Below are 27,349 nucleotides of genomic sequence, written 5' to 3' on the forward strand. Positions count from 1 at the left end.
CCTGCTCAGAGGCTGTGACGTGGCCATGGGTAAATCACAGAACATGCATTTGAAGAGTGTTGCCAGACACACCCTTGGAGCTGCATCTAGTTGAATGATTTCTCTGTTCTGCAAATGAGGGCAAAATGCAATGACCCTTACAAAAGGGAGACTAAAAGGGCAAGAACAGAAACCTGTTTGGGGTGTTTGTTTGTTTATCAGAACATTCCACTGAAAATTCGGGGGTTAACAGACATACTTCAAGCAAATTTGAGATGGTAGTCAAATATGGCACAATAAAGAATAGAGCAGAGGAGTAAGGACAGGAGAGAAAACAGCATCACAGCTCAGAGCCGAGCGCTTCTCTCGGGCTCGGAGCTCCTTTGGAAGCAGCGTGAGCTCCATCCAGAGAGCCAGGTGAGAACTGCACGTGAAGGCAGAGCCACCTCACCCTGTTAGAAACCTTTTCTGTAAGATTGGCTTTTAGATGGTCTGGTTTAAATTCATCTTTCAATCACAGAAAGAAAGGAATGGAAGGAAGAGAGAGAGGTAAATTATTAGATGTTATCTCATTATATTGTTTTGTTACAAAAGGCATGTCAAACCTTAACTCCAAACTATACAATGGCTAAAGAGATTATTCTCAGATATCAAGGCAGCAAGACAATTGTTCCCTGTGTCACATGGAGTAGTAGATTTGATCCTTTTAATATCAAATTAGTAGTGTCCCCTCTGAGTAACATAAAACAACAGGACAGACACAAAGAGTCACAGACAGAGTGATTAGATAGAGCTGACGGGCTGCCTAAAGCAAAATTCACAAATACTTTCTACCAGAGGGTCTTTTGTAAGTCCTTTGGAAGTCGATGGTTCCTTTGATTGCAAAACATCAGGCTGACAGCAAGGTATACAAATTTGGCCTCAGCCAAGCACAAAAGAAAGGTGGCCATCAGTCAGAAAACAGGAAGCAAGAAAACACACAAAACAGCGAGTATCTGAACCACAGAGAAGATTTGCAATTAATTCTCTTTCAAACCTGCCATGTCCTTTACATTACAATGTTGTCATCTAAAGATACAATCACCACAAGGCTCTCTATGCTCATTGTCCAGACACCCAGATCCCATATTGACCCTCTTCTTCTTTCAGGAAATGAGTAAAAAATTTGTTAATGACCCAAATATGCCTGGAATTAAAGAAAAACTAAAGGAAATTAAATAGATCACATGGAGCAGGCACAGTAAACAAAACCACCGTCAGGTTTCTGCAGTTAATTTCTTTTCAGAGCATTTGAACATTTCAAAAATGAAATGTGATTAAAAATGCAGAGAATGAGCAAAATATCTGAATCAGTCCTTTCCATATAGGATACAGTTCTGCCATGGAACTTAGAGCAGAACCTCCAATCTGCACTGCTGCAAGGGACAATGTGACAGTTACTGATGAAAACATAAATGACCAAAACATCCTTTAGCTAACTAATAGCATCCTTTCTTTACTTAATTGATAGAATAGAATTAGAACATTTCGATTGGAAGGAAGAACATCTTGTCCAACAGCCAGACCACCTCAGGGTGACCAAAAGTTAAAGCATGATGTTAAGGGCATTGTCCAAATGCTTCTTAAACACAGGTTTGGGCCATTGACCACCTCTCCAGGAAGTCTATTCCAGTGTTTGACCACCCACTTGGTAAAGAAAAGCTTCCAAATGTCCAGTCCAACCTCTCCTGATGAAGTAGCTTTGAATTGTTCCCACACATGCTGTCACTGGACCCCAGGGAGATGAGATCAGCAGCTCCCTCTCCACAGAAAGGATCTTCGGGAAGATGCAGAGGTGGCCCCTCAGCCTCCTTTTCTCCAAACCAGATAGCCCCCAAGTCCCTAGGTGTTGCCCTGCACCCTCTCTCTCCCAATTTATACTTGGTACCTGGCATTTCTCCATCCTGGGTGCAGAGTCCAGCATGTGGATGACATTTATTGACAAAGAAACGCAACTTTTACAGATCTCCACAATAAAGTAATAGTGGGGGTTTTTTGACCAACCAATGTCCCTCATAAAATTCATGCTTGTCTGTGCTGCTTTATTAAAGCCTAAGTTTTTAAAAAAGTAACAGAAGAAAGTGCTAGGCTCATGAGATTTAATTAGAACAGTGTAACAGATTTTGAAGGTTCTGCTGTATTATAAAACTTAGATTTCCCCTGTGAATTATCTGACCCTACATGTAATGAATCTATTTCTTGAATTAAAAACATGCTTATCCAAGATTTTCAGGACAAATAGAAGATCTATCATTAACAATAAGCAATATTTAATAAACATGCACACACTCCATGCCTGGAAATCTACCAAATGTCTCTCTAGGCTCTTTTCTTCCAGCCAAGTAGCTATTTCTGTGGATCTGAACTTAAACTTATAGACGTAAGCCGTATCACATAATTGTTGCTGCAGTATCTAAGGCATTACATAACATTCGTGTCTTACAAGTTTGACTTTGTTCCTATGTCAGCACACTATGAAATGGTTTTTCAGTTCAGTGAGAATGATTTTGAACCATTGGCTATACATTTGACAGTACTATGGCTTGTAGTATTATTTTTGTTGTACTTATGGAATTTAGTTTGTCATGCATTTTTCAGCCCAGACTCACCCCTCTAACTTCAGAACTTTCAATGACATATCCAAATTGGGAGCAAAGTGCCATGTGCTTCCAAAATCTGTCAACAGAGGGAAACAGCCATCTCTACCTACCAAAGATCTAGCCTACCTTCTGACGAAAATCCTCCTTAAAATGGGAAAGGGAGAGCTTTTTTAGGACTACATTTGGTTCTGGCAATGTTTGTATTGTTTCCCTGCTGAAAGGCAGGTAGCAAATTTTGAACAAAGTCCCTAAGCATGTTGTGATATAGAAATATCTTTATTAAGGAAATCATTAGAAAATCTTCCTGCTTTTATTTTGCATCAATTTTAACAAATATCTAAATTACAGATCATTATATTTCTAATGGTATTTCTAGGAAAACAAAAAGTGTAACAGCCAGGAAGAAATAATAACTGCAGCCCATTTACCACCAGGTTAGCAGGAAATAAATGTCATTTTACTGTTGTTCTCTTGTTATAGAGTTTATTGGTGCATTTATGCAGCTCTATTTCATTTGCACATATATGAAGAGCACTGCTGTAAAAAATGTAAATGGACTGCATATGGAATTTAAATCTTTCCAATGATAAAAGGCTCAACAGCCTTTTCATTAGAATAACTAAAGATTTTGAAGTCCATGTTTGCTTTTAAATTAAAACACTGCTATTTTTACTTGAGCACAGAGAGCAGGAACAGTTCAGCTGCATTTGCCTGTCAGTTTATTCAAAGAGGATGCTTACTAATTCACTGATATCCCATTGCCTCAATAAATAAGGACACAGACCTACACAACATCCTCCACTTGTCTTTTCATACACCCTCTCCAATTGCTGCTCTGGGGGCAGAGCTCTGCATCTGGACAATCTTCCTTTCCACTCATCACATGCTGTAAATGTGAGAATAGGGTGAAAAGGAGGTTTTGAGTACATCCTCCGGCCTTCACCTTTGCCTCCTGCATTTTATTGTGACTTTATCTGAAAGCAATCAGGACCAGTGATGCCATCCTTGATTATAACACTTCATAACTGGCATTATTCTGTCAGGAAATGGATGTTCAGCTGGGATTGTCATTACGCTCTCAAAAGACAGCTCTCAAGTTAGGCCTCCCACCACAGCACTGGAAAAACTGTGAAACCTGAATTATTCTCATATCCTCTTCTAGGCTAGATCCTCCATCTTCACAGCAAATACCCTTGGCTGTCACAGGTGGTTTAGGCACTGTTTTATGTCTATAGATTGCTGTGACCCTGGGATCCCAGTCAAGGTGAAGACTTCGTCAAGAAAAGCCAAATCTGAAATAAGCTCATAGTCTACATCAGCCAGAGCTAGATAGGGAAAGGTGGACACAAAGAAAGAAGAGCAAGGTAACAAAAATAACTTCAGCAGAGAAGCAGGAGCTCAGATGGCTCAGCGTCCAGAAAAACAAATGTGTCCCTTCACAAAGAAAATGGTCAGTAAGTAAGTGGAACTGCAAATACTGTCCATGGCATACTGTTATTACTCAAGTCAAATCTTTATCATAACAGGATTTTACTTATTCAACATTTATATTTATTACCTTCTCATGAGCTTTTCTTTTTGTTTCAGAGTCCATCCAATCGTTCTCCTTTTCTAACATGTCAATAAAAGCCCAGCGAATTCCTTCAGTCAATTCCTCCATCTGCAAAATATTTAGTAAATCCATCCTCAGTAAAATATATCATGGCAGAATCATTGTAAGGAAAGGTTTGGTGTATATAGGAGTGATAGATTTGTTTAGACTACAAATGATTGCAGATCAGATGGTGTCTGCTGTCCTTTCTTGAAGGCTGTTTCTGCTCTCTGCAGTACTAAGACACTTCTTCTGAAGGTAAGCTTTTTTCCATTTTCTTTCCCTTCTGGCATCACATACCCTGTTCATTGCTGATCATTTCATGGCATATTTGTGAGAATACCCATCTTGAAATCATAAAAAACACTGAGAGATTTGCAGTCCTTTGGGGAGATTTCTGTCCCTTAGGGTCTAGATCACTGGCCCATGCAGAAAGAGGCATTTGTACAAATAAAGGCTTTCCTTCAGAGAGAATGTCTGTGGTCTGGTTTGGTTTATGTGAGACTGAGACATGCCTTATCAATACTGGCAAAGAACTGAATTTGGGCTGACAGCATCATGATCCAAATACAAAGCAGTATCCAAATATTTAGCCTGTATTTAGCTGCATTTGTGAAGTATTGCTACCCTTTACTTACTGCAAGGAAGGAGGCCCTGGCTCACACCACTGAGCAGCCTTAACTGCTTCTGTGGTCCTGGACCACCAGTGACAGCTTGGATTTGTGCAAAACTGGGTAAACCTACAACCACTTAATCTCAGCTGCTTCTTCAGACACCTCTGCAAAGCCAAGACCACATATCAAGCAAGTAAAAAATGATAATAATAGGACTGTTCATTGAGTATGCACACTAAGAAAACCCTGAAATGACAAAAAATCAGAAAATAATGGCTAAGATATGCATTATATGAGTCTAAAGAGCTCTCATTCCTATAGATCTGTCTGGAAGCCCAGAAAAGTGTATGCAACCAGCTGTCTCTATTTATGTCAGCAGATGAACCCCACGACAGATAGCCATGGGAATGCAGTGAGAGTGAGGCAATGAGAGAGATCCAGCCATTGCCTGAGTCCTTTAGCACAAACCAGAGTTGAGCCAGTACAAGACATGACAGATACCCATTAGATGAAGACTTATTGTAACTTTGTGTTATCAGTATGTTACATTTAAAAATAATGAAAATGTCAAGCAGCAGAGATTTGTATAATCTTATTCTATAAATCTAGTAGATCTGAAATGTCATTAAAAGCAGGGACTAAACTCCCAAAAGTAACATTACTTTTAGCTAAATTGTCATTAATGTATCAGACGAACATTTTAATCTGGAACTGTCCTTTATTTGTGGTGCAGTCAGAAAAAAATATAGCAAAGTTCCTTGGATCATTCATTTTTTCCTACCCTTTTCAAAAAACATTTTCTTATTTTTAGAGGCAAAACGGGTCAACCACAGCAGGTCTAGCATTAAATATGACTAAGGAGTAAACATTCACAGTAAACTGCATCCCAGGAAATAGGGTTACTTGAAGATATTGATGACAGAGCACCGAGTCAATTAACTTCATTCACTAATGAGGTGAACTCCCTGTATTGGGGGGTTACAAGTTCAAACTCAAGCTCTGCAGCTGGGCCCTGGTGTATACTTAGGCTTTATGCAGCAGCTGTAGCTGCAGGGGGCAGGGGCAGAAACCTATTCCTGCTATCAAAGTTATTACTGAAACTGCTCAGGCATATCTGTAAAAAACACTGCAGGCACTCTAAGTTAGAAGCAGTGATATATTTAGACACAAATAATGTCTTTCTTGATAAAAGAAATATCTAAGGTATGAAACATCAATCACAAAACATGGGGGGGAAAGAATCCATATTATCCAAAACTCAGGATTTGCTTATCATAGACAGATATATGCCATAAGCCAGAAAAAAAAACAAAAACAAAAAACAAACAAAAAAAAAACGTGTACAAATAAGAGTGCTTTACTCACATGCTTTTTTACTGCTTAAGAAAGAGAAATAGAACTGAAAACCAATGAAATGAAAATTATAACACCACAAATTATTAACTTGAAAAGCATACTTCTAAATGAAATGCAATGAATTTCATCTGTATGCAATTTTATCTCCATGGGTTTTTCATTTTAAAACTGAATTTTGTGACTTACACTATGAATTTTATATGCATTTCTCACTACGGGTCCTACTGCAAATTCAGACTTGATAATTTTCCAAAGCTTTGGTCTAAAAGGAATGTTCATACTAAGAAACATTCTAATTAACTTGCATTTCAAGAGAAACTCTGCTCTATCTGCTTCTCATAATTTTTCCTCACATATGCAAATATGAAAAAGTGTCCATCCCCTCCATAAAGTGTACATTTCCTATACTTCTACTCTTCCCACTTATCTGTGCAGGATAACATACTGCATATGCCTGGCATATTTGGCCACAAAATGGCCAAATAGCACATTACAAACTGGATCAAGAAAAAGGAGATTGAAAAACTGGATCTCAGAGAGGAAACTCCAGTTGAAGGCAAATATGAAAAGAAATGCAGAGCCTGAGAGGGAAACAGATGACAAAGATTTGGACAAGTCAAATAAGCGTGTTCTTTCTAAAATGGAATCCTTCCCTGAGAAAGCAGTCTAAATAGATTAAGTCAAAGAGACAAACTCAGGCTACAGAGCCAGGGCAGTGCAGGGCTTTCACAGAGCTGTTGCTCCCAGCACAGGGTGCCATCTCATGTTTCCTAAATGGTTGTGCCTCTCCTGCATGGAGAGCTAAGTTCAATGACTAAATGAGTCAATTTGAAACTGATTACTGCTGGAAAATCAATGGCTGTAAAAGCAGATATTGGAAAACTTTATAAGAAAAACATGAACTGAAAGTAAGTCATAAATTATTGTGAAGGGTAATTAATTATTTGAATATTGAAAATTTTAGAATGAGGATGAACATCTCTCTAAACTCAAAGGTATGGAAGAATATTTCCTTCTGCTGTTCAGCAGAAAAGATTTGAATCACAGATATAAACTCTCACTATGTGACTCTCAGCTTCCATTAATTTGGGCCAGACATCAGTCACATGTTTCTTGCTCAGATCACAGGTGAAGCAGTCACAGCTTTGAAAGAGTAAACCTAAAGCAGAGAAATCTCAACAAGTTTTTTGATTAGTCAGTAAAAACTTCACCATAATAAATTATATTAGCTATACTAAACAATTTCTGATCAATACCCCTTACTCTGTTCCAGCACAGCTGGCTGTAACTATTTACATAAATCAACAGTGTTCAACCTGGTTTTGAACTGGCTGCTTATTTGTCTGAAGGATTGCAGATGGAAAGAAGGGGCAGTGCCCAGATGGGCAGAAAGGCAACACTCATTCAATTTTCTCCTAGTGTTTTGGAGTTTTTAAATTCAATGAAAACATTTTCAAGATTCTTCTCTTTTTAAACTTTGGTGTAACATCAGAGGCAATTTTTGAGGATGAAAGCACTAGCTGAAAATATGCAGACAGAGACTGCAGAGGACTCACCATCTCTTTCTTGTCTTCTTGAAAATGGGCTTTCACAAACATCTTACCCACAACGTAGGGGAGGGCATTTTCTACAAGGTCCACACATTTATCCCACTGAGGCAGCAAAGTTGTAGTCCCATGGATCACCTGTTGACAGGGGCAAATATTAGGCCATAACATCACACTGTTTAAGAAGAATTCACACACAATATAGGCCAAAGCATATTTGCAAAAGGCCACCAAAAGGACACAATAGTGATACTCTATTTTCATCCAATGCTATGACAAATATTTTGCACACTACAAAATACCTGTAAGATTTTAAACTTCAGAACAGTACAATGGTAGCAGTGATTTAAAGAGACTAGGCTTAGAGAATTACTGCTTACTTTGAACTAATCTTGGTATTCTTTCTGTGCGAGAGACAATTTCCTCTAGAAAAACCCTGCTGTGAGGTATCTCCTGAAAACATTTACCTCTCCTCTGACAGGGTGAGAAGCCTAGGGAGATTGTCCTCATGAAAATTGGGTTAATCCTTATGAAACACCTCCTGCAGAGCCCTCCATTGCCATGAACTAATGACATCTAACACAGATGGGTACATGTTCACACCTTCTTGTCATTTACCTGTCCGACTAGTTTTATGGCAATTTGTATAAAATAGTAAAATTGCTTTCAGCTTCTTTCCCAAATGGAACATTTTCAGGAGAAAAGAGGTTTAAATCATCAAGAACACAATATGTTTGTCTCGCCCCAAAAAAAACAGTCACTCTGTTGCAGTAGAAAGATGTTGGTAGAACAACTTGCATGTTCTACTAAAGGAATGGTATTAAATACATACTTTCAGGCTCTGATGATGTCACCATAAATGAACTTCAAAAGAAACAGTCAAGAATGGTCAACACAACAAGGAACGAAACAAGGCAAAACAGAACTCAAGAGCATTTGCTGTCTTGGTTTCTGTTTCTCACAGGAAGAATGTTATTACTGTGGGTGCTTAGCTAGCTAACATTATATTGCTTGTCAAGATGGAGTTTGTGTAAATAAATCCTGCACACAAGATAGAAGATAAGTCCATGTGAGCAATAAGCAGTGCTGACTTAAAAAAAATTTTGTTATTTTCAATGTTCAAAGTGTTCCCTTTCCACTTAGGGAACTTCTTAAGCTTTTCCACAGAGAACAAGCACAATTCCAGTCCAGCCGTTAATACCTGACAGCTGTGTAAAGGTAGAGCATAGTCAGCATCAGACAGAAAAGGTGGGATAGAGATTTTGGCCTCTCACAGATTATAAAAGCCTCTTAAGCACCAATTTTGCAGTTTCTGAGCCCTTTCTTTTTCCAATCATTCTCCTTCTTTGAGCATAAGATTAAATGTCCAGCAAAATGAAGGGTTTGGATTTGTCTTTTTCCAATAGGAAAATATTCCATTGGAAAATTCCAGAGCAGCTTAACCCTCAGCCATTGAAGGTGAGATATTTTGGTAGTTCAAAGATTGATTTTTCCCTATCATATTGTCTGTAATTAAGCATAATCAATGATTCACACTTAAATACACCAGTGAATTGCATTTCCAAGTGCTTTTTATTAATACTGTATATGCAGTAATAGATTTTCGATGGCGAAGAGTACATTGCTTCTAAAAAGAACTCCTATTAGTCAAACCAATACATAATAAGGTGATATTTTTTATAAACAGAGCCAAATTTGACAATCTACTCCTTTTCCAAATTCTTCAACCTTTCTACATAACACAACAAAATGTTCAAAAAAAGATAAGAACAAAAGAGAAGAAAATTTCTCTCTGGGGTCAGAGTAAACCTGCAATGAAGCTTTTTCCTGACGCAGGGGGAAGAAGGGGAGTTATGGCATTAGTCATCAGAGCTTGAAATTCCTTCCAAAAAGCTGTGAGTATGCATCAGCCATAGAAATAGTCAGGAGACAGAGCTGGCTTTTATACTGTGACATACTATTATTACAACATAATAATTATCATTATTTAGATGGAGGCTTGACTGTAAGGAGGACATAAAGGCAGCAGAGGCTGTGAGACCAATAAAAATAGAGCTGAGAGAAATAGATTATATCTCACAGCTGGTTTATTGATATTTATGTCACAACAGCAACAGGAACTCCCTCAAAAGGTCCTCCTAATATTAATGTACCACTCTAAAACACAGTACTTCAGGTAGTAACAGTGGCTATAAATAGCAGGTTTCAAGCCCTCACAGTCAATTCAGAGCTTCACGACACAATTAACCAACCTCTTCCCCAGGTGCCACTGCACATTTACAAGGTCTCAAAGTGCCACTGCAGAGGAGCTGCTGATAGTTGCTGGTGTGATACTCAAAGCACTTTCTCTAGAGTCAGCAGGTTCATCCTATTTCTAAACATGAAGTTTTTTTTAAGGTCTCATCACGTATTTTTCCTTCTCCTTCCAAAGATTTTAAGGCCTTGGTGCCAAGATTTCTACATACAAGGTATAAAAGCCACCAATAGAAAATGAGAAGCTGGTGAAAAAAAAAATAGTCTGCTTATGATGGCTGAGGCTGACTGACTTAATGAAACAATGAATGTATAAATGCATCTTTTCCTTTAAGGGTCACTGATTTATCTCATGGTCATATCTTTTTAGTAGTAATTCAATGTTTTATTCACTTGCCTGGCAGAGGGGTTGGTGGGTCCTTTTTATGATCCTAAAGTGCCTCTAGTTCTCCATCCTCTGATTAGATAAATCTATTCAACAATAGAGTAGTCCAATGCCTTGAACTCCATTCCTCATGTCCTTTGTATTGACCTGTGAAGTCTACACCCATTTACATGGCCAGTATTGTTTAACTCATTCATCAGTGACTTGGAGGAAGGGGCAGAGGCCTCCTCAGCAAGTTCACTGAAGACACAGAGCTGGGAGGAGTGGCCAATACCCCCGAGAGCTGGGCAGCCCTTCAGAAGGGAGACAGGCTGGAGAGGTGGGCAGAGGAATGGTCTGGAATTCAGAAAAGGCAAATGCAGGGTCCTGCACTGGGGAAGGACAAGCCCAGGCACCAGCACAGGCTGGGGGTGACCTGCTGGAAAGCAGCTCTGCAGAGAAGGGCCTGGGGGTCCTGGTGGGCAGTGAGCTGTCCATGAGCCAGCAGTGCCCTGGGGCCAACAGGGCCAGTGGGGTCCTGGGGTGCATCAGGGAGAGCACTGCCAGCAGGTCAGGGAGGTGATCCTGCCCCTCCACCCAGCCCCAGTGAGATGAGTGTATCTGGAGTGCTGTGTCCAGTTCTGGGCTCCTCAGGACAAGACAGACACAGAGTTCCTGGAACAGATCCAGTGAAGGGAAACAAGGATGAAGACACTGGAACATCTCTTATGAGGAAAGTCTGAGGGAGCTGAGCCTGTTCAGCCTTGAGAAGAGACAACTGAGAGGGAAGCCTATCACTGCTTAAGAGTATCTGCAGGGGAGATGCCAAGAGGATGGAGCCTTTTTGAAGCGCTCTTCTGTGATGCTGAGCAATAGGACCAGAGGCAGAAACTGATGTACAGGAAGCTCCACCTGAGCATGAGGAAGAATTTCTTCCCTGTGCAGTGAACAAGCACTGGCACAGATTGCCCAGAGAGGGTGTGGAATCTCTTTCACTGGAGATGTTCAAGAACCATCTGGGCACAATCCTGTGCTATGTGCTCTGGGATGGCCCTGCTTGAGCAGGGAGGGAGGCTGGACCAGATGACCCCACTGTATTCCCTTCCAATCTGACCCATTTTGTAATTCTATGACAGCCTTGATGCAATTATTAATAAGCACTGAATTACTTTGAATTAGATTTCTCCCTAAGCTTCTATGTCCCAGAGATGTGACAGCAGCCAGTTACCATAATAAAATGCATAATATCCAAAGCTTAATGTTTCCTTTCAGGATTTTTTCTGCCATTATATAACTTAATGTAACTCAGCATTATGCTACAGACTGGCTGATAGCCAGCAGCAATCTATTTTACCTGACTAGCAAGAAATGTCCCAGGAGGAGACGTCTATAAACTTGTCACTGTGGTTCTGACAGCCAGTTTCTTATATCTTACATGAAGAAAATAGCATCTTTAACAAGACTATTTTGAATATGATCTCAGAAGTACAAGAAGCTGCCTTTCCTGTGCAGTTTCCATCACACTATTGGAATTTATTTTTAGGTATGTGATCAACTAGAACTATTCCAGTATTACTCAAAGCAAAACAGTATAGGTTCTTTAATTAGTCACCTGCATGCCTCACCAGGGAGGACAGAACACCCACACCTCCTGCACCATGCCAGCCTCCTGTTGTCAGCCAATTTTCATAATGGCAAAGTTCACCATTCAAAGTGGTTTAGACACATGACAAAGTACCAGTTTCAGTTTCAGTTTCATCCTTGGTTTAGTTAAGGAGCCCTCACACTGCCCACACAAATACCTAGGTGTCTTTCTAGTCAGGGTTCACTTAATCAAATGCATGTGTTTTACATAAATGCCCCTGTTGCTGAACAGATAATTAGTTCTGCTCTCACAGCTTGTGGCACTTTTCTGGTTCTTCTGCAACCCCAAGCTGGAAAGCACCTGATCATCTTCTCTCTGGAAATGGCTGGGTATCCTTTTGCTAGAACTCATGTAATGGCATTAGAGCATGGGAGAGTTTTGAGCAAGCTTTAAAAAAAGTGAAATCCTAGACTTCTGTTTTAGTACAGCTGTATTCACAAATGGGCAAACAGTAGTTTTCAAAAAGTTCAGATTTTGGTCAAAAGGTTTTGGCCTGAATGTCATAGCCCACATAACCTAATTCAAGTTTCTGCAAAAGAAGACTAAGTTTCTTAAATGGGAGGTTTCAAAACCTCTTTAACTTCATCTAAAAGACTTTTTTGTCTTAGTGTCATATTAGTGTCATATAAATGTCTTAGATCAAACACAAAAATATGTATGTCAATTGTTTTAGAGGGTGTCTTCAAAAAAAAAAAAAGTTTATTCAATAAATTTATCCAGCATGGAAAACATTTTGTGTTTTGCAAAGGTATAAGCAACTATAAGGGAAACCAACAGTGTAAACACTAGGACCCTTGTAATAACTTACCCGAGCAAATTCCAGCCATCGATACTGAAAACGTCTGCTGAGGTTAAATAACCTTGAATAAACCATCCTCCATACCAGGTAATTGGCAAGAGTCCTGTTAAAGCAGGCATATTTTTATCAGACATGTAAATACATATGATGTACCACAAAGCACTCACAGCAATTGTTCCACAAACATTTTACCCGAATGCTGGAAACTTCACCTTAAAAATTAATGAGTGATGGCCAAATTGATAAATCCCAATTACATAGAAGAATCTGTATGATTGCAGCCATTTAATATATAATTGTCCCATGATAACCATCTTCTAGAGATTATTTTTAACAGGTCCATCACCTAGTACATAATTTCAGGTAATGTTTTTTTTTCAAAAGGCAGCTTTCATTTTCCTTAGAAGTGGCAAGAACTGTGTTATAATAATAGCTGTATCAAAGTTCTATCCAGAGATTAACTAGTTCTTCTTTTGTAGATCAAAGTGAATGTTATCTCCCCTCATTAGTAGGACACATAAATGGTAACAGAATAGATAACAGTCCATCCCATGTACACTCTCATTATCTCATATTTGTATCTTTCATTAGAAGTTATCAATATGCTTTGAAAACTTCTACTATTCACAAAGTTATTAAAGTTTTACCATTCCTATTTTGTCAGATGGATAATTGAAATACCAAAAAGGAGAAGTATCTGTAACAAAAATCTTATAAGAATTGAGGCTGAGAGATCAAGGAAGAGCTTGTTTAAAATTCCCAGGAGATCTGGCATCCATGCCCCTTTTCTAAAACTTTGGGCACCTGACTGGAGGATTTATCCAGTCTAGATTGATCTCTCTCCATGTTCAGCAGTGGCTGTATGAGCTAAAGGTGCATTCTGAAATACACAATTCAACCTCAGTCTCAAAACAAGTTCAACAATGGCCTACACTTACTACTCTCATCTTTTATACATGACATATTTTTCAAGGATGGTCATTGCTTCAAAGCTAGGATATTCAAATGTTATTTGTTCCCCACTGGAATATACACAACATTTTTGACAGGCCATAGACTTCTCTGTAGATAGGAAAATGGCTTCTATGCAACCGAGGGTGCTGTTATGGACTGTCTGAACAACTCCTGCATCTCTAAAAATCCCATTCCTGCAATCTCCTGTTGCCATAAGTGTGGGGCAATGCAGCTGTTGCTGCAGAGTCACTCCATTAGCTTCACTCAGAGACACATCCCAAGCAGCTCCCTCCTCTGAATCATAACAGCTTGGGAACACACTTTGTGGGCATGCTGTCTTGACAGCAGCATTTGCTTGGGACATAACTTCAGTTTTGCCTCTAACCAAGCTCCAGTCCACCCACACAAAGCCTTCAGCTCAAGATCTGTTGTTGCATCTCTCACTGGGTATATTTCCTCTTTTAGTACACAGATATATTCTATAGTGCACCTAAATGGCCACAATAATTGTAAAACATATCTGAAAAAAGATTTTTTTTAGCATGCATAATGTACATTTATAAGGTAGTACATGTCACAAAAGCCAAAATAGTTAGCTCTGTTCAGATAATCACACCATTTTAAGATAATGTTTAGGATCATTAAAAATTCATTTCAACCTAAGAAATGACACAGAGTTCAGATTTTTCCTTTAACAAGTTTCTGACAATGTGGAATTTTCTCACTCAATGACAAGTGAAGCACCCTAAAAGCACTCAGCTCTCACTATTTTGGTAAATGTCTCGAACTCCAGGAACCTCACAACAATCTGCCTCAGATATTTCAGCAGAGCTGAAGAAGATCCAGCTGTAGCAACTTCTGCAGCATGTATACAAATCTTACAGATTAAAAGGTTAAAGTTTTGCTTCCAATCAAAAGCCTTAGGTAAAATCCTTAGCTAACTCAATCACTATCACACACCGATTATGTATTACAATTTGATATTTAATCACAAAACCAAAATCAATTCTGTCTTTTGTGTACTTGTTTTCACACAGCAATGCTTGTCCTTAGATTTGAGTTGGGGAACCTCTCTCAAACTGAGTGAATGAAAGACTGAAATTCATAAAAGCTGGGTCTCAAAAGATGACTTATTGAAAAACAGTAATATCAACAAGAATTCAGAAATGTTTGTGTCAGGTATAAGTCATGAAGGCAGATGACAGTTGCAGGAAATATAATTAACTGGAGATTGTTTTAATTTGGGAAGGAAAAGGCTGACACATGCTAAAACCAAGCTATCTGATGAGAGTAATAATTCCAGATTGTAACTACAACAGAACCCACAATGCATTAAACAACAGGGAGTTTCCACTTGAATGCTTGTGAATCAGGGGTGGGCAACATGTGGAAAGGTTGAGGGGGTTTGTTGTCATGTGTTTGAAGCCCAGTGTGCTTTAGTTTGTTTTTCAAAACAAAATAAAATCATAATTTATCTGAATTTGTTTACTTATTTGGGAAATTATTATTTTACATTTTGGGCTAACTGTGCAAACTTCAAATAATTGTATTATCCTCAGCTGGCTTAAAAACTGACACTTTTTGCTGATAAAGTTACTACAGTGCAGATCTTGGGGTGATTTTCATCCTAGTTTCACAAATAAGTTCACTGAGGCTCAGAGAAGTTAATCTCTACACATTGAGCAAAATCCAGTACACAAATAAAACATAAAAATCCTCTCTGCTCTTTCGATGAGACCAGACTATTTGTTGCTGTAACCTTTCAGAAGAGTACACTCTATTTTAACTTCATGTTAAATGCCTGTTGCAGAAAGTGTAGGCTCCCTTCTAACCAGTATGACCCTTATTGTGACACACACTCCCAAAGGAAGTGGTAGAGAGATTGTTTGCTGGGACAGTTAAAATTATACCAGTACTTATGAATATTTACTAAAGTACTTTCTGTCCTGGCTGAGAATAAAGTAGGTTGCTCATGTAAAATTCTGTGAGTTTGCAATATTTTAATCAATAGACATGGTAGCAATTAAAGAGGACAGATTTAATATGAGATAGGGGGAAAAATTAATTGACATTTTAAGAAAAAGATCCCTCACAAATTTTAGATCTGTTTGAAAATTCTATTCAGAATTGAGTCACGAATCAAATTATAAGTACTGAAAAACTTTTGCCTCTATTGCTAGAGGCACTAATTCAAGGGAAATTATTGTAACTTCTCTGATTTTTCAGATGCAGACTAAGACCAGAAAAAAGATCCAGTGTCTCCCTCTATCTCTGCAGAAAATTCCTCATATGCTATACGAATTAGAGTTCTTCTCAATTAATAAGTCCCATATTGCAAAGATATGAGAAGGTAAGACAAGGGAAAGGAGACTACAAGAAAGCTGGAGAGGGACATTTTACAAGGACATAGAGTGATAGACAGGGGAGACTGGCTTTAGACTGAACAAGGATAGATTTATCAGCTATTAGGAGCAAATTCTTTACTGTGAGGGAGATGAGGTGCTGAACAAGTTGTCCAGTGAGGCTGTGGGTGCCCCATTCCTGAAAGTGTTCAAGGCCAGGCTGCCCTTACCCTTAAGAGTGTGTCATGACAATGGGGCTCTGAGCAACCCAGCCTGGTGCAAGGTGTCCCTGCCTGTGGCAAGGGTTCTGAAACAAGGTAATCTGTAGGGTCCCTTCCAATCCAAACCATTCTATGGTTCTATTAAACTAATTATGCATTCTGGGAGCTATGAGAATGATAAAGCTGCTTCTTTCAACAGCTGCAAAGATCTCCAAAAAGGATGCAATTTACAGTATCCTATTTATGGCCCCCATAAAGCACCAGCACACCAGTAACAGGGAAGGGATATAAGCTCTTAATTAGTGCCAGCACAGCTCTATCTCCCCCTTCACATGGCACAGCTGTACTGGAGCTCTGCCATTGCTCATTTACATCACAGCTATATGCACACATCTCTTCCTGTAATAGAGATAAACCCCATAAAAATGAATTAGTATGCTAAGAAGCTGAAGGAATCCCTGAAGACCCCTTACAAAGGTGTGACTTACTTCAGCACCTGACATGACTAAGGCTAGCTATCCCCAAGCTGGTGGAAATTCCTGCAGGCTGGTTGCTGAGCTTCTTGGGCAGCTTTCCATGGAGAGCCCAGCTCCTGGGCTGGAGTCACAGCAGTGCCCTGGCCTGGGGTCTTCAGATTGACCTCTGGACACCACTGCACCTATTTCAAGCTCCACACAGCAACTTGATTATATGCAGTTAAGTAAAATTCTGCTAAACTCATGCTACACCATGTCAATGTGCTCTCTTCTAGTAATATTGCCCCATGAATGATTTCACAGTTCAAGATTGCTCAGCAGGTTCTCTGAGGGAGAAATTTTTAATACAAGTATTGTGAGTCTGTACAACTTGCCACCTCCAACACAAAGTGCTTCTGTAGCCAGACTTAATTTTCACTCCATTCTTTCCTCCACCTGAAACAAACTTCATGAAATACTTTACCAGATCACTGGGTAAAATACTGGGGCATGAGCCATCTTTTTGTGAGATTTTAAATAGTACCCAGGCTAGCAGGGTGCTCATTCAGGAAAAGGACACACAAGGCACTGGAATAAAAGTATAATTTAGGGATAGCCTTGTAACTGAAAAGAATATGAACTTGGTGAAAATACCTGCTTTTCCTAATGATACTACATCTCCTGAAATAATGAGACGATAATTCCCATTATGAATACTGAAGCAAATCTAAAATTTTGAAATGCTTTTCTAGGAATTTCAGGTCTAGATAGTTACAGTAACAAATCAAATTCATGTTGTTTACATTAAATAAATCTTTAAAATGTCGTATGGAGAATGACAAATGAGATTACCTAAAATAAAATATCCCTATTAAGCTTTCAGAGTTCACCCTACAGGGAAATGCTGAGACCTCATTGCTAGGAGTTCACATTGAGATGATTTCCTAATTTTCTCAGGCCAGATAGCAAGGGTACCTCTGGAGCAGATTCTAACACTTAAGTAATGAACATTATCACCTAATAGATAAACATGATCTTGGTTATCAGGCCTGGGCTGTTTGGATACATTTTACACACAAGAATTTGAAGCCTGCTTGGGTTCAGTTTAGCACTATTTGCCATTTCTAACATTTTATAATGCAAATTGCTTAGGATAAGACTGGGCAGAAAATGCCTAAGCCATTAACACCTATAAAATATGCACTGTGAATATACTGGAACTGGCTTTGCTCACCCTCTCCCCCTGACCTGTGAGGTCAGAAACCTGGTCTTGAGCTTTGCTAAAGACAGGCATTGCAATTATTTCTGGTCATTACTCAGCCTCCTTCTGCCAAGACACACAGGCTAACTTAAATTCTCTTGAATACTCAGATTTTCCTTGAATAAGAAACTAATGGAAAAAGTCTCCAGGTATTTACTCTGTAGTTACAGGATATATTTGCATCTAAGTGTATTTGTATGCAGGGAATAACAAATTCCCTGTTATCTTGCTAGATATGCATCCTCTAAATCACACATTTATACCCACTGATGTAACAAACTTTGAGTTAGAAAGCAGGGACAGCCCAAATAATTTTTAAAACTTTCTTCAATAGATTAATATTGGCAGCAGTAATGCTACTTATCCAAATCTTTTTAAAGAAAGGATATTTGATGATCTGTAGTCAAATCAGTAATTTTTATTTTTCTAATTGTTTGATTTGTGTGCTATTTTTACAGGTACTATGAATTAATGTAAGCATCCCATCACTAGTGACAGAGAGAGACAATATAAGAATAATCTTTGTCCTTTTTTTCCTGAAATACATTTGGTTGTGGCCATTCTGTACAATCAGTAAAGATTGATATTTGGAGACAACATCTTAACAAAAGTTATTTTCAAGTTCAGTAACACGCCTCAGAGACCAAATTATCACAGAAATCCCTTAGATGTCGTCAGTAAGGATGTTTCAAATGGGATGGCACTTTTTCCTTACTACCCAAAGCTGTCTTACTTCCCTGTGCAAAGGACATCTACCATGTTTAATTTGAGCTACCTGCATTTTACAACTATGTTCTACAGGTGTAAAGGATTTCACAAGACACAAGACCCTATAAAAGTAAGAGATGCTGAATGCATCTGGAAAGAGCAGCTTTACTGCAACCTGTGTTAACCATAGAAGAAATGTGTTGAAACTGAAAATTCTCCTGCTGTGCACAAGGTAATATCTAAATCCTCATTCAGACAAAACCAAACAGTCTGTTTGCCTAGAGACTTGATTCCAAGACTAGCTGAAACTCATGGAAAAAAAAAAAAAAAAAAAAAAAAAGCCCAGCATTTGATGTCCCCTTATAAGTGTGAGTGAAACCATCATAGGATCCTTACTTTTTCCTTTCATTTTCTAGTATCCTGAATAAATCTTTGAAGTACTGGGGAACACGGACAATCACATTTTCTGAAGGACCTATATCTTTAAGCTCAGGATAGAGTTTGGTGTCAATCACCTTCTTGATGTATCCCAGCCAGTCAAACTGCAATGACAAAGAGAAGGCTGGTTAAAGCAGATTAGAGAAGTGAGATGATTTATTAACGAAGTTACACCTTTAAAACAAGTGATTTCAATGCTTTACTTATTAAAAACTTAGAAACTATTGCACTTTGTCATTACATATGTTTTCAATCCTCATTAAAGTTGGAACTATATTTAAAAGAACATACACTGTAAATGAGCACACACATTCCTAATTATACTTCTTTAACATGCTGTTCTGAACACTAAAGACAGTTTTAATTATACAGATCATATATTAAAAAAAAAAAAAAATTCAGTTATCCCCAACCAACCTGTGGAATCATGGCACTAAGCTCTGATATGTTCATTTTATTGTACATCACCTCACTTGTTCGATTTTCATATGGAATCATGATCTGGTGAAGAGAAAAAAAAATGCACAAAACCATCAAAACAAGGTTTATCTTGCAGGGACTCTTACGTCATTACCATCCTTCATAATCCCAGGGCAAAAATATCTCACCACCTGTTTTCCAAGCATTTATAGCATTAGCCTCTGTTTCTGAGGATTGCATTTACCTAGAAGAAATGGAACATAATTCCTTTACGTTCAACTTATTACTGGGGAATTTAATGAGCTGCATGTCTTCTCTGGACTTTAGACTGATTTAGCTCTGATTATGCTAAGGAAAAACATGTTAATACATAAGAGATAAAAGTACACCTTGAGCATTAATACTTATTCAGTCCTTCCTATCGAGTAGAAGCCAACTTCAGATTTAATAGGTCAAGTCTGAGGTGCATCTTCATGACTAGAAGTGCATCTCATGTCTCAGATTTGAATGGGTTCTTGCTAGGGCTTTACTCCACCTGGGGGAAGAGCCAGATACACACAAGTTTCTCCTCATTTCACCCCACCATCCTGATTTCCATAGCAGGAAACCTGAGTATATAGGCCAGAAATGAATAAAGCATTCCCCAACCAGACCTCTCATCCAGGTGACCAGAGGAGCCAGATCTCAAGTACCTCTGCAGTGTCCAAGATATGAAACAAGTCCTTTTATAACTGACAAGAAGGACACACAAACTCCAAGACACTGTGGAGTGTGGTTCATAATAGTAAAACAAAGAAAGTACAAGATATAGCTCAAAATTTTCTCAGTGTTCAAGAGAAACAAAAATTCCCAATGGCAATTCCAGCCTGCTGTAAGGTAAATCCTATACAACAGGCTGCATGCTGGGCAGTCTAAAGGACAGAGATTGGCACCTGACTAACCAGACAGCTGGCACTTCTCCAGTCAAAATTCTCCAGTTAAGTGTTCATGGTTTTAGTATTGCTCAAAAAACTTGCTTTCTTTTCCCTTTCTGCAAATTTAATTTATCTGAAAAATCTTTAAATACTTCTTGAAGCCATTTACTCCCTTCCTCACAAAACTTTCCCTCTTGCTCCAGTGATTCAAACTTAATAAAAATCTTCCTTGTACACAAGCTCTCTCAAAGCATGCCACTCCTCCCTATATCCAAAGTATTCTTGCTGCCTCTTCCTGAGCATAGAAATTCTCCATTACATATGTTTACTTGAAAAAACGCAGAGGAACACAAGATACAATAAAACCCCCAGTGACAAACAGGACTACCTCCATCACAGTATGATGTTTATATAATCATTATGTTTCTTAGGGTTTATGCAACAATCCATGTCCATTGACTGATGCCTAATATCTGGACAGATGTTAGGAGGATTATCCTTACTAAAATAACCTGTAAGCAAGCATGGCTTGTTGCATAACAATGTGCATTACTGATGCTGAGGGTTGTTACATGATCCATGTCATCTTACATGGCAGCTTCACTTACATACTTTGTGGATTAATGCTCTGTAAGACACTTGTTAAGCAAAGCATTAGAGCTACCAGAGCTAAGGATACCTCTTCTTATGCACAGAACAAATATGTACTGTTTTTCAAGTGTGCTGGGTCACGAGGAAGTATTTGTGCATTAGTCCATCCATGCTAAGTAGCTGAAAATTAATATTGGGCTTGGCTTAGACATTTGACAAAATTTCATCCCTGTCAGCAGAGAGATGGAAACACTGATTGGCTACTATTGTGGGTGGCCTTTACTTCTGTACAAATACACATTAAGAAGCATCCTGTAGACTGCAAAAGCAGAATCCAGATAAAAGACATCTGCTGCATCACCTGTCCCATGCAGCAGGCTCCTATGCTAACAGGAGACCAGCATTTCACAGGGATAGCTTCTTTCCTTGCCAATATGAAGAAGGAATACTCAGCTCAGCTGGCAGTTCTGCAAACTAGCATCAAGTTTGTACCCTTACTTTTGGTGGTTTCCCAACACTGAGGCCAGCCCTTCTCTTTAGTTTTAGTAGAGGTTGAAATGATAATGAACTTGCTGCTCCCATCAGTGGGATTCCTATAGCAGCCACACTGAAACAGAGATATAGAGAAGCAAAAACACTCCTTCAATCTGCACTAATCCTGTGGCATAAATTAAACTCCTTTCAAAAAAGTCACCAAGTAAATGTCAGAACCAAGGACCAGATTTAAATACGCTCAGCTTTACTAAATTCAGCTGATCCCCTAAATTAAAATATCCACTCTCCCAGACTACTCCATGAAAACACTTCAGGAGCTAAGGGTGGTACTGCTGTAAACACCACCTCTCACCAACAAGATTCAATATCCCACCTAAGTCTTGCACTGCTTTTAGACTGTTCCACAGAGAATCAGCCCAGTCTGCTTCTTAAACAACAGAGTAATATATTCTCAACACAGGTGCATGGCAGGAACTCAGATTCTACACAGCTTCAAAATTATAGAATCACTTAGGTTGGAAAAGACATGTAAGGTATTGGGTTATGTCATATTTTTCCAGCTGCCCAGTGGGTGCCAGTGAATTTGGGTAGATGAGCTTCTGCTGGGATATTGATCTCATCACCTTTTTGGAAGGAAAAGCCCTAATTCCTTTAGGACCATCCTCAGGCACTTCCACAGTTTCTAACACATCAGCATCCCCTGTATCTCTGTTGCCATATGGATCTCCATCCCCCACCTCCACTGAGTTGGCAGACCAAAGGACCTTGCAAATACACCATCCCTTAAACATTGCCATGCCACCCCCAGGCTTGCCTCTGATCAGCCTGGCTGACATTACAATTTAAACACCAAAGGTATTTGGCTAAGGTTTTTCCCCTGAGAATAAAATTTACAGTTTAACAATTAATTAAGGGAGAAATATTTTTCATCCTTTCTTCATCAGGATCTGCTCCTTTCATTCTGCTTCTAAAATCTCTTTGCTAATGCTGTTGATACAATGGCTCTTCATTTCGAGAAAGGCTTATATTAGGTTACCAACCTCTGCTATTTTAACTTCCAGTTTTAGAACTGATTTCATATCAGACTCGGCTCGGGAGGCATTTGCACCCAGAAGCACTGCTGTATCAACCATGAACTGCAAAAAGGCATCTCGGTACTGTAAAGAAAGAGAAAGATGGAAATGACAACAGGATTTGCTCTTGAGCAGAGTTGCAGCAGCAGACCAGAACTGCCCAGCTACAGAAAGGGGTATATTACTTTCATGCCTTAGGAACCAAGGTTGTGCTTTCCTTACCTTGAATGCCAAGCAACTTAAAAAGGAGAAATAATACTGTAAAAATACCATGCATGACACAGACAATTGCTGTGGTTCAGGGAGTACAAGTCTCAGGAAATGCAAATGACATTTCTGGATTAGACTGACAACTTTCAGCTCTAGCAAATGGATTAGACAATGTGTAAAAATGTACACCAGTATTTTAGGCCAATACAGTAACCAATACAGTAACCACCATGGGACAGAAGTACTAGTATACAAATACAAGCTTCATTTAGGAAACTTTGCAAGAGTATTTGATAGAAGTGTGTCTTCTGCTAGACCCAAATCCAAACAAAGCACAACCTTTTCTCAGTTTGGAACTCAACAAAACAAAACTAACAATGAAAAAAGATGAGGGGGGAAATGGTGGCTCTGTTTTTCAGCTGACAATACTTACAGATTTGGCTTCTGTGGTATTTTCTAGATAATCCTCTCGAGATGCCAGAGAGAGGCTTGCTTGATCAAGCTGTTAAAAACAACACAAAGTAACATTTAACAGCTAAATTCATCAGATTCAAAATAAAACTGACAAGCAGCTTTGGAAGAGTTCACATTTTTCTGCCAATTACAGTAGTTGTGTGCAAATACCCAACATATAAAACACTGCACCAGTCTCAGTTGGACAGGATTTCAAAACAACAGGAAAATGCTATGCTGCGCTGACAGGTATTAACTAAATCACATTACTGTGGTCTGGGGAGCCTCGGCTGACCCCTGCAATTGCTAAGCCACCTAAAGAAAAGAATCACAGGTGTGATTTAGGTGTTTAAAACAGCTACATCAGTGAGTAGGAAATGCAAAAGGACTGGGCCTACAGGATCAAACCACTGGTGCTGATGACTATACCTGTTTCAGGGGTAAAGGAGTCAGCTTGGGACCACACCAGTCTAGTGTATGCACCAAATGCCCCTGAGGTGCTGGAGCACGAGAGCTGCTGTCTATCTGGGAGGCATCATCAAGTTTTTGTGACTGAAGCTTAGGTTACACTTTTGAGCTTCACCCTAGACCAGCACTGGGGGCTGTACTCAGTCTTTGGAAGAGATGAACTGAAACTGAAGTGCCAGCCAGGATTGCATGCACAGGATATTGTTATGTCCCCAGTACTTTAGCTAAAGGTGTCTGGTAGTCCAGATGGATCTTTGACCTTCACTTACCTTTTCCATCTAAACATGGATCAGATTTTCTGGTCTACATTCACCCTAATATTGGAATTAGACCTGAAAGTTTGAGATTTGCATTGAGTGTTTTGAGTAAAATATCTACATGTGAATATTTGCATACTGTTTCAAATTCCTAACCAGGAAAATCTCACTACACAGCATATATTTTATAATAATTACCGGTAACTGAGATTTCCCAGAACTTTTCCATGTGATCAAGTTAGGTTAGGGTATGGAAGCCAAAGCCAAAAACTTCCATCAACCAGCTTCCAAACTCTGAATAAGATACAGATTGGAGCAGAAACAACTGATTAGATGTTCTAAACATTTTGGTTTGATGCTGCAATTGTTTTTAAAAGATAAGTCTAGTGACAATAGACTGTATTTATTCATACAATTCATATAAATCTTATTTAATCTAAATACTTTAGGTTAGGTGATTTATATTTCACATTTTCTATATGTGAAAAATAAATAAAACTTAGAATTTTAAGTGAATGAATAAATGTAATCTTTTCCTCTACAAAACAAACCATCCTTAGGAAGGAGTAATTGTGATGCTCAGTGCAATTCTGATTCTTTGAAAAACAGCATCACTTTCTTTTCTCAGCACAATGATGCAAAAAGAATATACTCTTATGCTTTTTTGTACATGCATCTTTGCAGTAGTTTACTTCAGATTATTTGAGGAATTTCAATTATGTGACTGTGAGATTAAATGCTCATTCAAATTCCCTGGTCTAAAGAATTAGATTTGACAGCACATTAAACCAAGAGAGCACAAATATGAGAAGTAAACAAAAATTGTTAACCAACAGCTTCAGCATTCATGGAAAAAAAAAAAGAAAAAAATCATGTTGAATGCTGAACAAAGTTTTATTTGGAGTGTTCACTTCTTTTATGACCCATTGATGATTTTGCAATGCTGAACAAAAATAATTTTGCAATAAAGCCATTTTTACAAGCAGATTGAAATACACTGTGGTACATCTACACCCCAGGGAATTTGTTAAAACATGGACAAAGTAGAGCACTGGCTGATGCATTCTGCAGATCAAGGTCCTAATCAAATTAACATCAGAACACCCTACAGAATAATATGTCATTCATAGCATGTAGTGCTTCAGTTAGATATTTAATTCCTAGGTGCCCCTAAACATAGTGAATGAAGGTACTGCTGGTTGTAAATCATTTCCAAGAGACCAGCAGTGAGGGTGTTCCTGCCCAGCCATTTGCTGACAGGTGACTTGAACTGAAATATTATGACAGGAGACACTCAGATAAACATCTCCCTGATTCTACAGCTTCAGTTCTTTTGAGTGAGTCTCCAGCTGAAGAAAACCTGACAGGATCTCAACAGCACTGTAGCAGAATGAAACCTTTAATGCAGCAAACTGTTGATCTGCTGTTGATTATTCAGGAAAATGTCCTAGAGATGAAGGAAAGTTACCCTTCAACTTTATGCCAGTTAAATGCCTCAGTCAAAAGACATATGGAAGAACTGACTTAGAACTGACATCTGCTCCAGTACCACCACAGTCCCTAAATACAATGTATTCTTGGCTACATTCCTACAGTTAGCCAAGATGCCAGCAAAATAAGGATCTTAAATCCTTTTTTTGCTGTGATGAATACCATAATAACTTCCTTATGTGTTCCTTCTCTCTTGCCTTCATGAACTATTTTCTTGTAACCATGGAGGGAGGGTCTGCTCTGGCTTCTCATCTGAAGTTCTTAAACAACAATGCATTTGGCCTAGGCACTCAGCCTTGCCACAGTTATACAATTTTATTTGGAGTTTTGTCAGACTACAGGCAGGCAACATTTCTTGAGTCTTTTTCTTACTAAATTGTTATTTAATGCCATGCATTGTTAACAATTTGGTTATGTTTTGGTCTAAAAGCAATTTCAGGAAAATTTCAATTGGTCTAAAAGCAATTTCAGGTCTAAAACCATTTCAGGAAAAATGTCAATTCTCTTATTTCACACTTAAAAGCACTTGGGATAAATCTGTGTTGTAAGGTGCTGTATAAGCACCAGATTAAGTGTTTCCATCTCAAGAAAAACAGCTCAAGTTCAAAATATCTGCTACTGATGGACCATTTTTCATCCTCACAGACAAAAAGCCTTCTTCATGCAACCGATGAGTCATAAGCAGCACACAGAATTAGATATTGAGTTCTTATTCTCCTGCACATAGACCCTGGCTATTGGTCTACTGGGACATTTTTATGGGTTTTTTCCTTTTGAAAGAAGAAAACCTGTACAGAAATACTTTTCAATTGCATGTGGTTGCTAGTGACTTCTACATTCCCATAAACAGGCACCTACATATATCTGTAAGCCAGTAGATAATAACAACAACAATCAAATGTAAGCATTTGGTACGTAAACATGTTTTTAAAAAAGAGACCGTCAAAATACCAGGCAAAGTAGCCTGTTAGAAATGCTGTGCTCTACCTTCAGGATATAGCGATGGGAGATTTTGTCATCGGCAGCCACGTACAAACGGATGAAGACAGAGCTGCTGTATTGGCCACGAAGAGTTGCCAAGGCTTGGACCAAGCTGAACCTCCTTTCTGACCACAGTCCTTCAGGTCCAATATTGGATTCCAACACAGGCCAGCGGAAAGGTGAATGCTTCAGGATACTTAACAGGGGTTTCACATCGGCTTTTTCAATTTTATCTGAAATGTCAAAGTGTGACAACAATAACATTCCAGACAATTCAACTCCAGCAGCAGCCACACAAGACAAAGATTTATTGGTATTGATTGATTTCCAGGCAAGGCAATCACAATAGCTGAAACTCAAAGCCTCTGCTCTACCTGTGAGCACGGCAGCATAGCAGTCCGACCCTATTTATCTGTATCAAGAAAAAGAGAGGCAAGTCAGAGCCTTTCCAAAAAGGCAAAGGCTGGAATTAGGTAAATTAAAAAAAAAAAAACACTCCTTGCTTAGGAACTAGCATAGAAATTTCACTGGTTTTAGGGAAATTTCGGGGGTTATTGCTCATAATCAAAGCCAGAGGGGCAATATCTGGGCACCAAGGCTGTAGAGCAGGCTGTCTCACTTGCTGGCAGTCTGATGGGCCATGCTGTAAGAAAACTGTGCAGGAAATAAATCCTCAAAGAGTCAGAAAGACAAAGGGGACTTCCAAGCCTTCTTTCACCTGTGCAACTGCCTAAGAGTAGTGATATATCCTGAATTAGTGAACATTACCTTACAGCAGCATTTACAAGCTGAGGAAAAGCACTCTGCAGACATGGCTAACTTGCTTGACA

General features: G+C 38.9%; 1 protein-coding gene across 3 annotated transcripts in view; it reads right to left on the minus strand.

Moving 5' to 3' along the window:
- Positions 1-27,349, minus strand: part of PHEX (phosphate regulating endopeptidase X-linked) — a 109,372-nt gene that overhangs the window by 44,717 nt on the left and 37,306 nt on the right. For all 3 annotated transcript variants that reach the window (XM_054002172.1, XM_054002170.1, XM_054002174.1), the window contains exons 5-12: positions 26,526-26,752; positions 23,303-23,371; positions 22,627-22,743; positions 19,584-19,667; positions 19,125-19,270; positions 12,797-12,890; positions 7,736-7,864; positions 4,177-4,278 (exon numbers count right to left, since the gene is read on the minus strand). In XM_054002172.1, the coding sequence (XP_053858147.1) occupies positions 4,177-4,278; positions 7,736-7,864; positions 12,797-12,890; positions 19,125-19,270; positions 19,584-19,667; positions 22,627-22,743; positions 23,303-23,371; positions 26,526-26,752 (968 nt within the window). The remainder of the gene's footprint in view (positions 1-4,176; positions 4,279-7,735; positions 7,865-12,796; positions 12,891-19,124; positions 19,271-19,583; positions 19,668-22,626; positions 22,744-23,302; positions 23,372-26,525; positions 26,753-27,349) is intronic.

Source organism: Vidua macroura, chromosome 2, assembly GCF_024509145.1.
Source record: "Vidua macroura isolate BioBank_ID:100142 chromosome 2, ASM2450914v1, whole genome shotgun sequence".
Classification (NCBI taxonomy): Eukaryota; Metazoa; Chordata; class Aves; order Passeriformes; family Viduidae; genus Vidua; species Vidua macroura.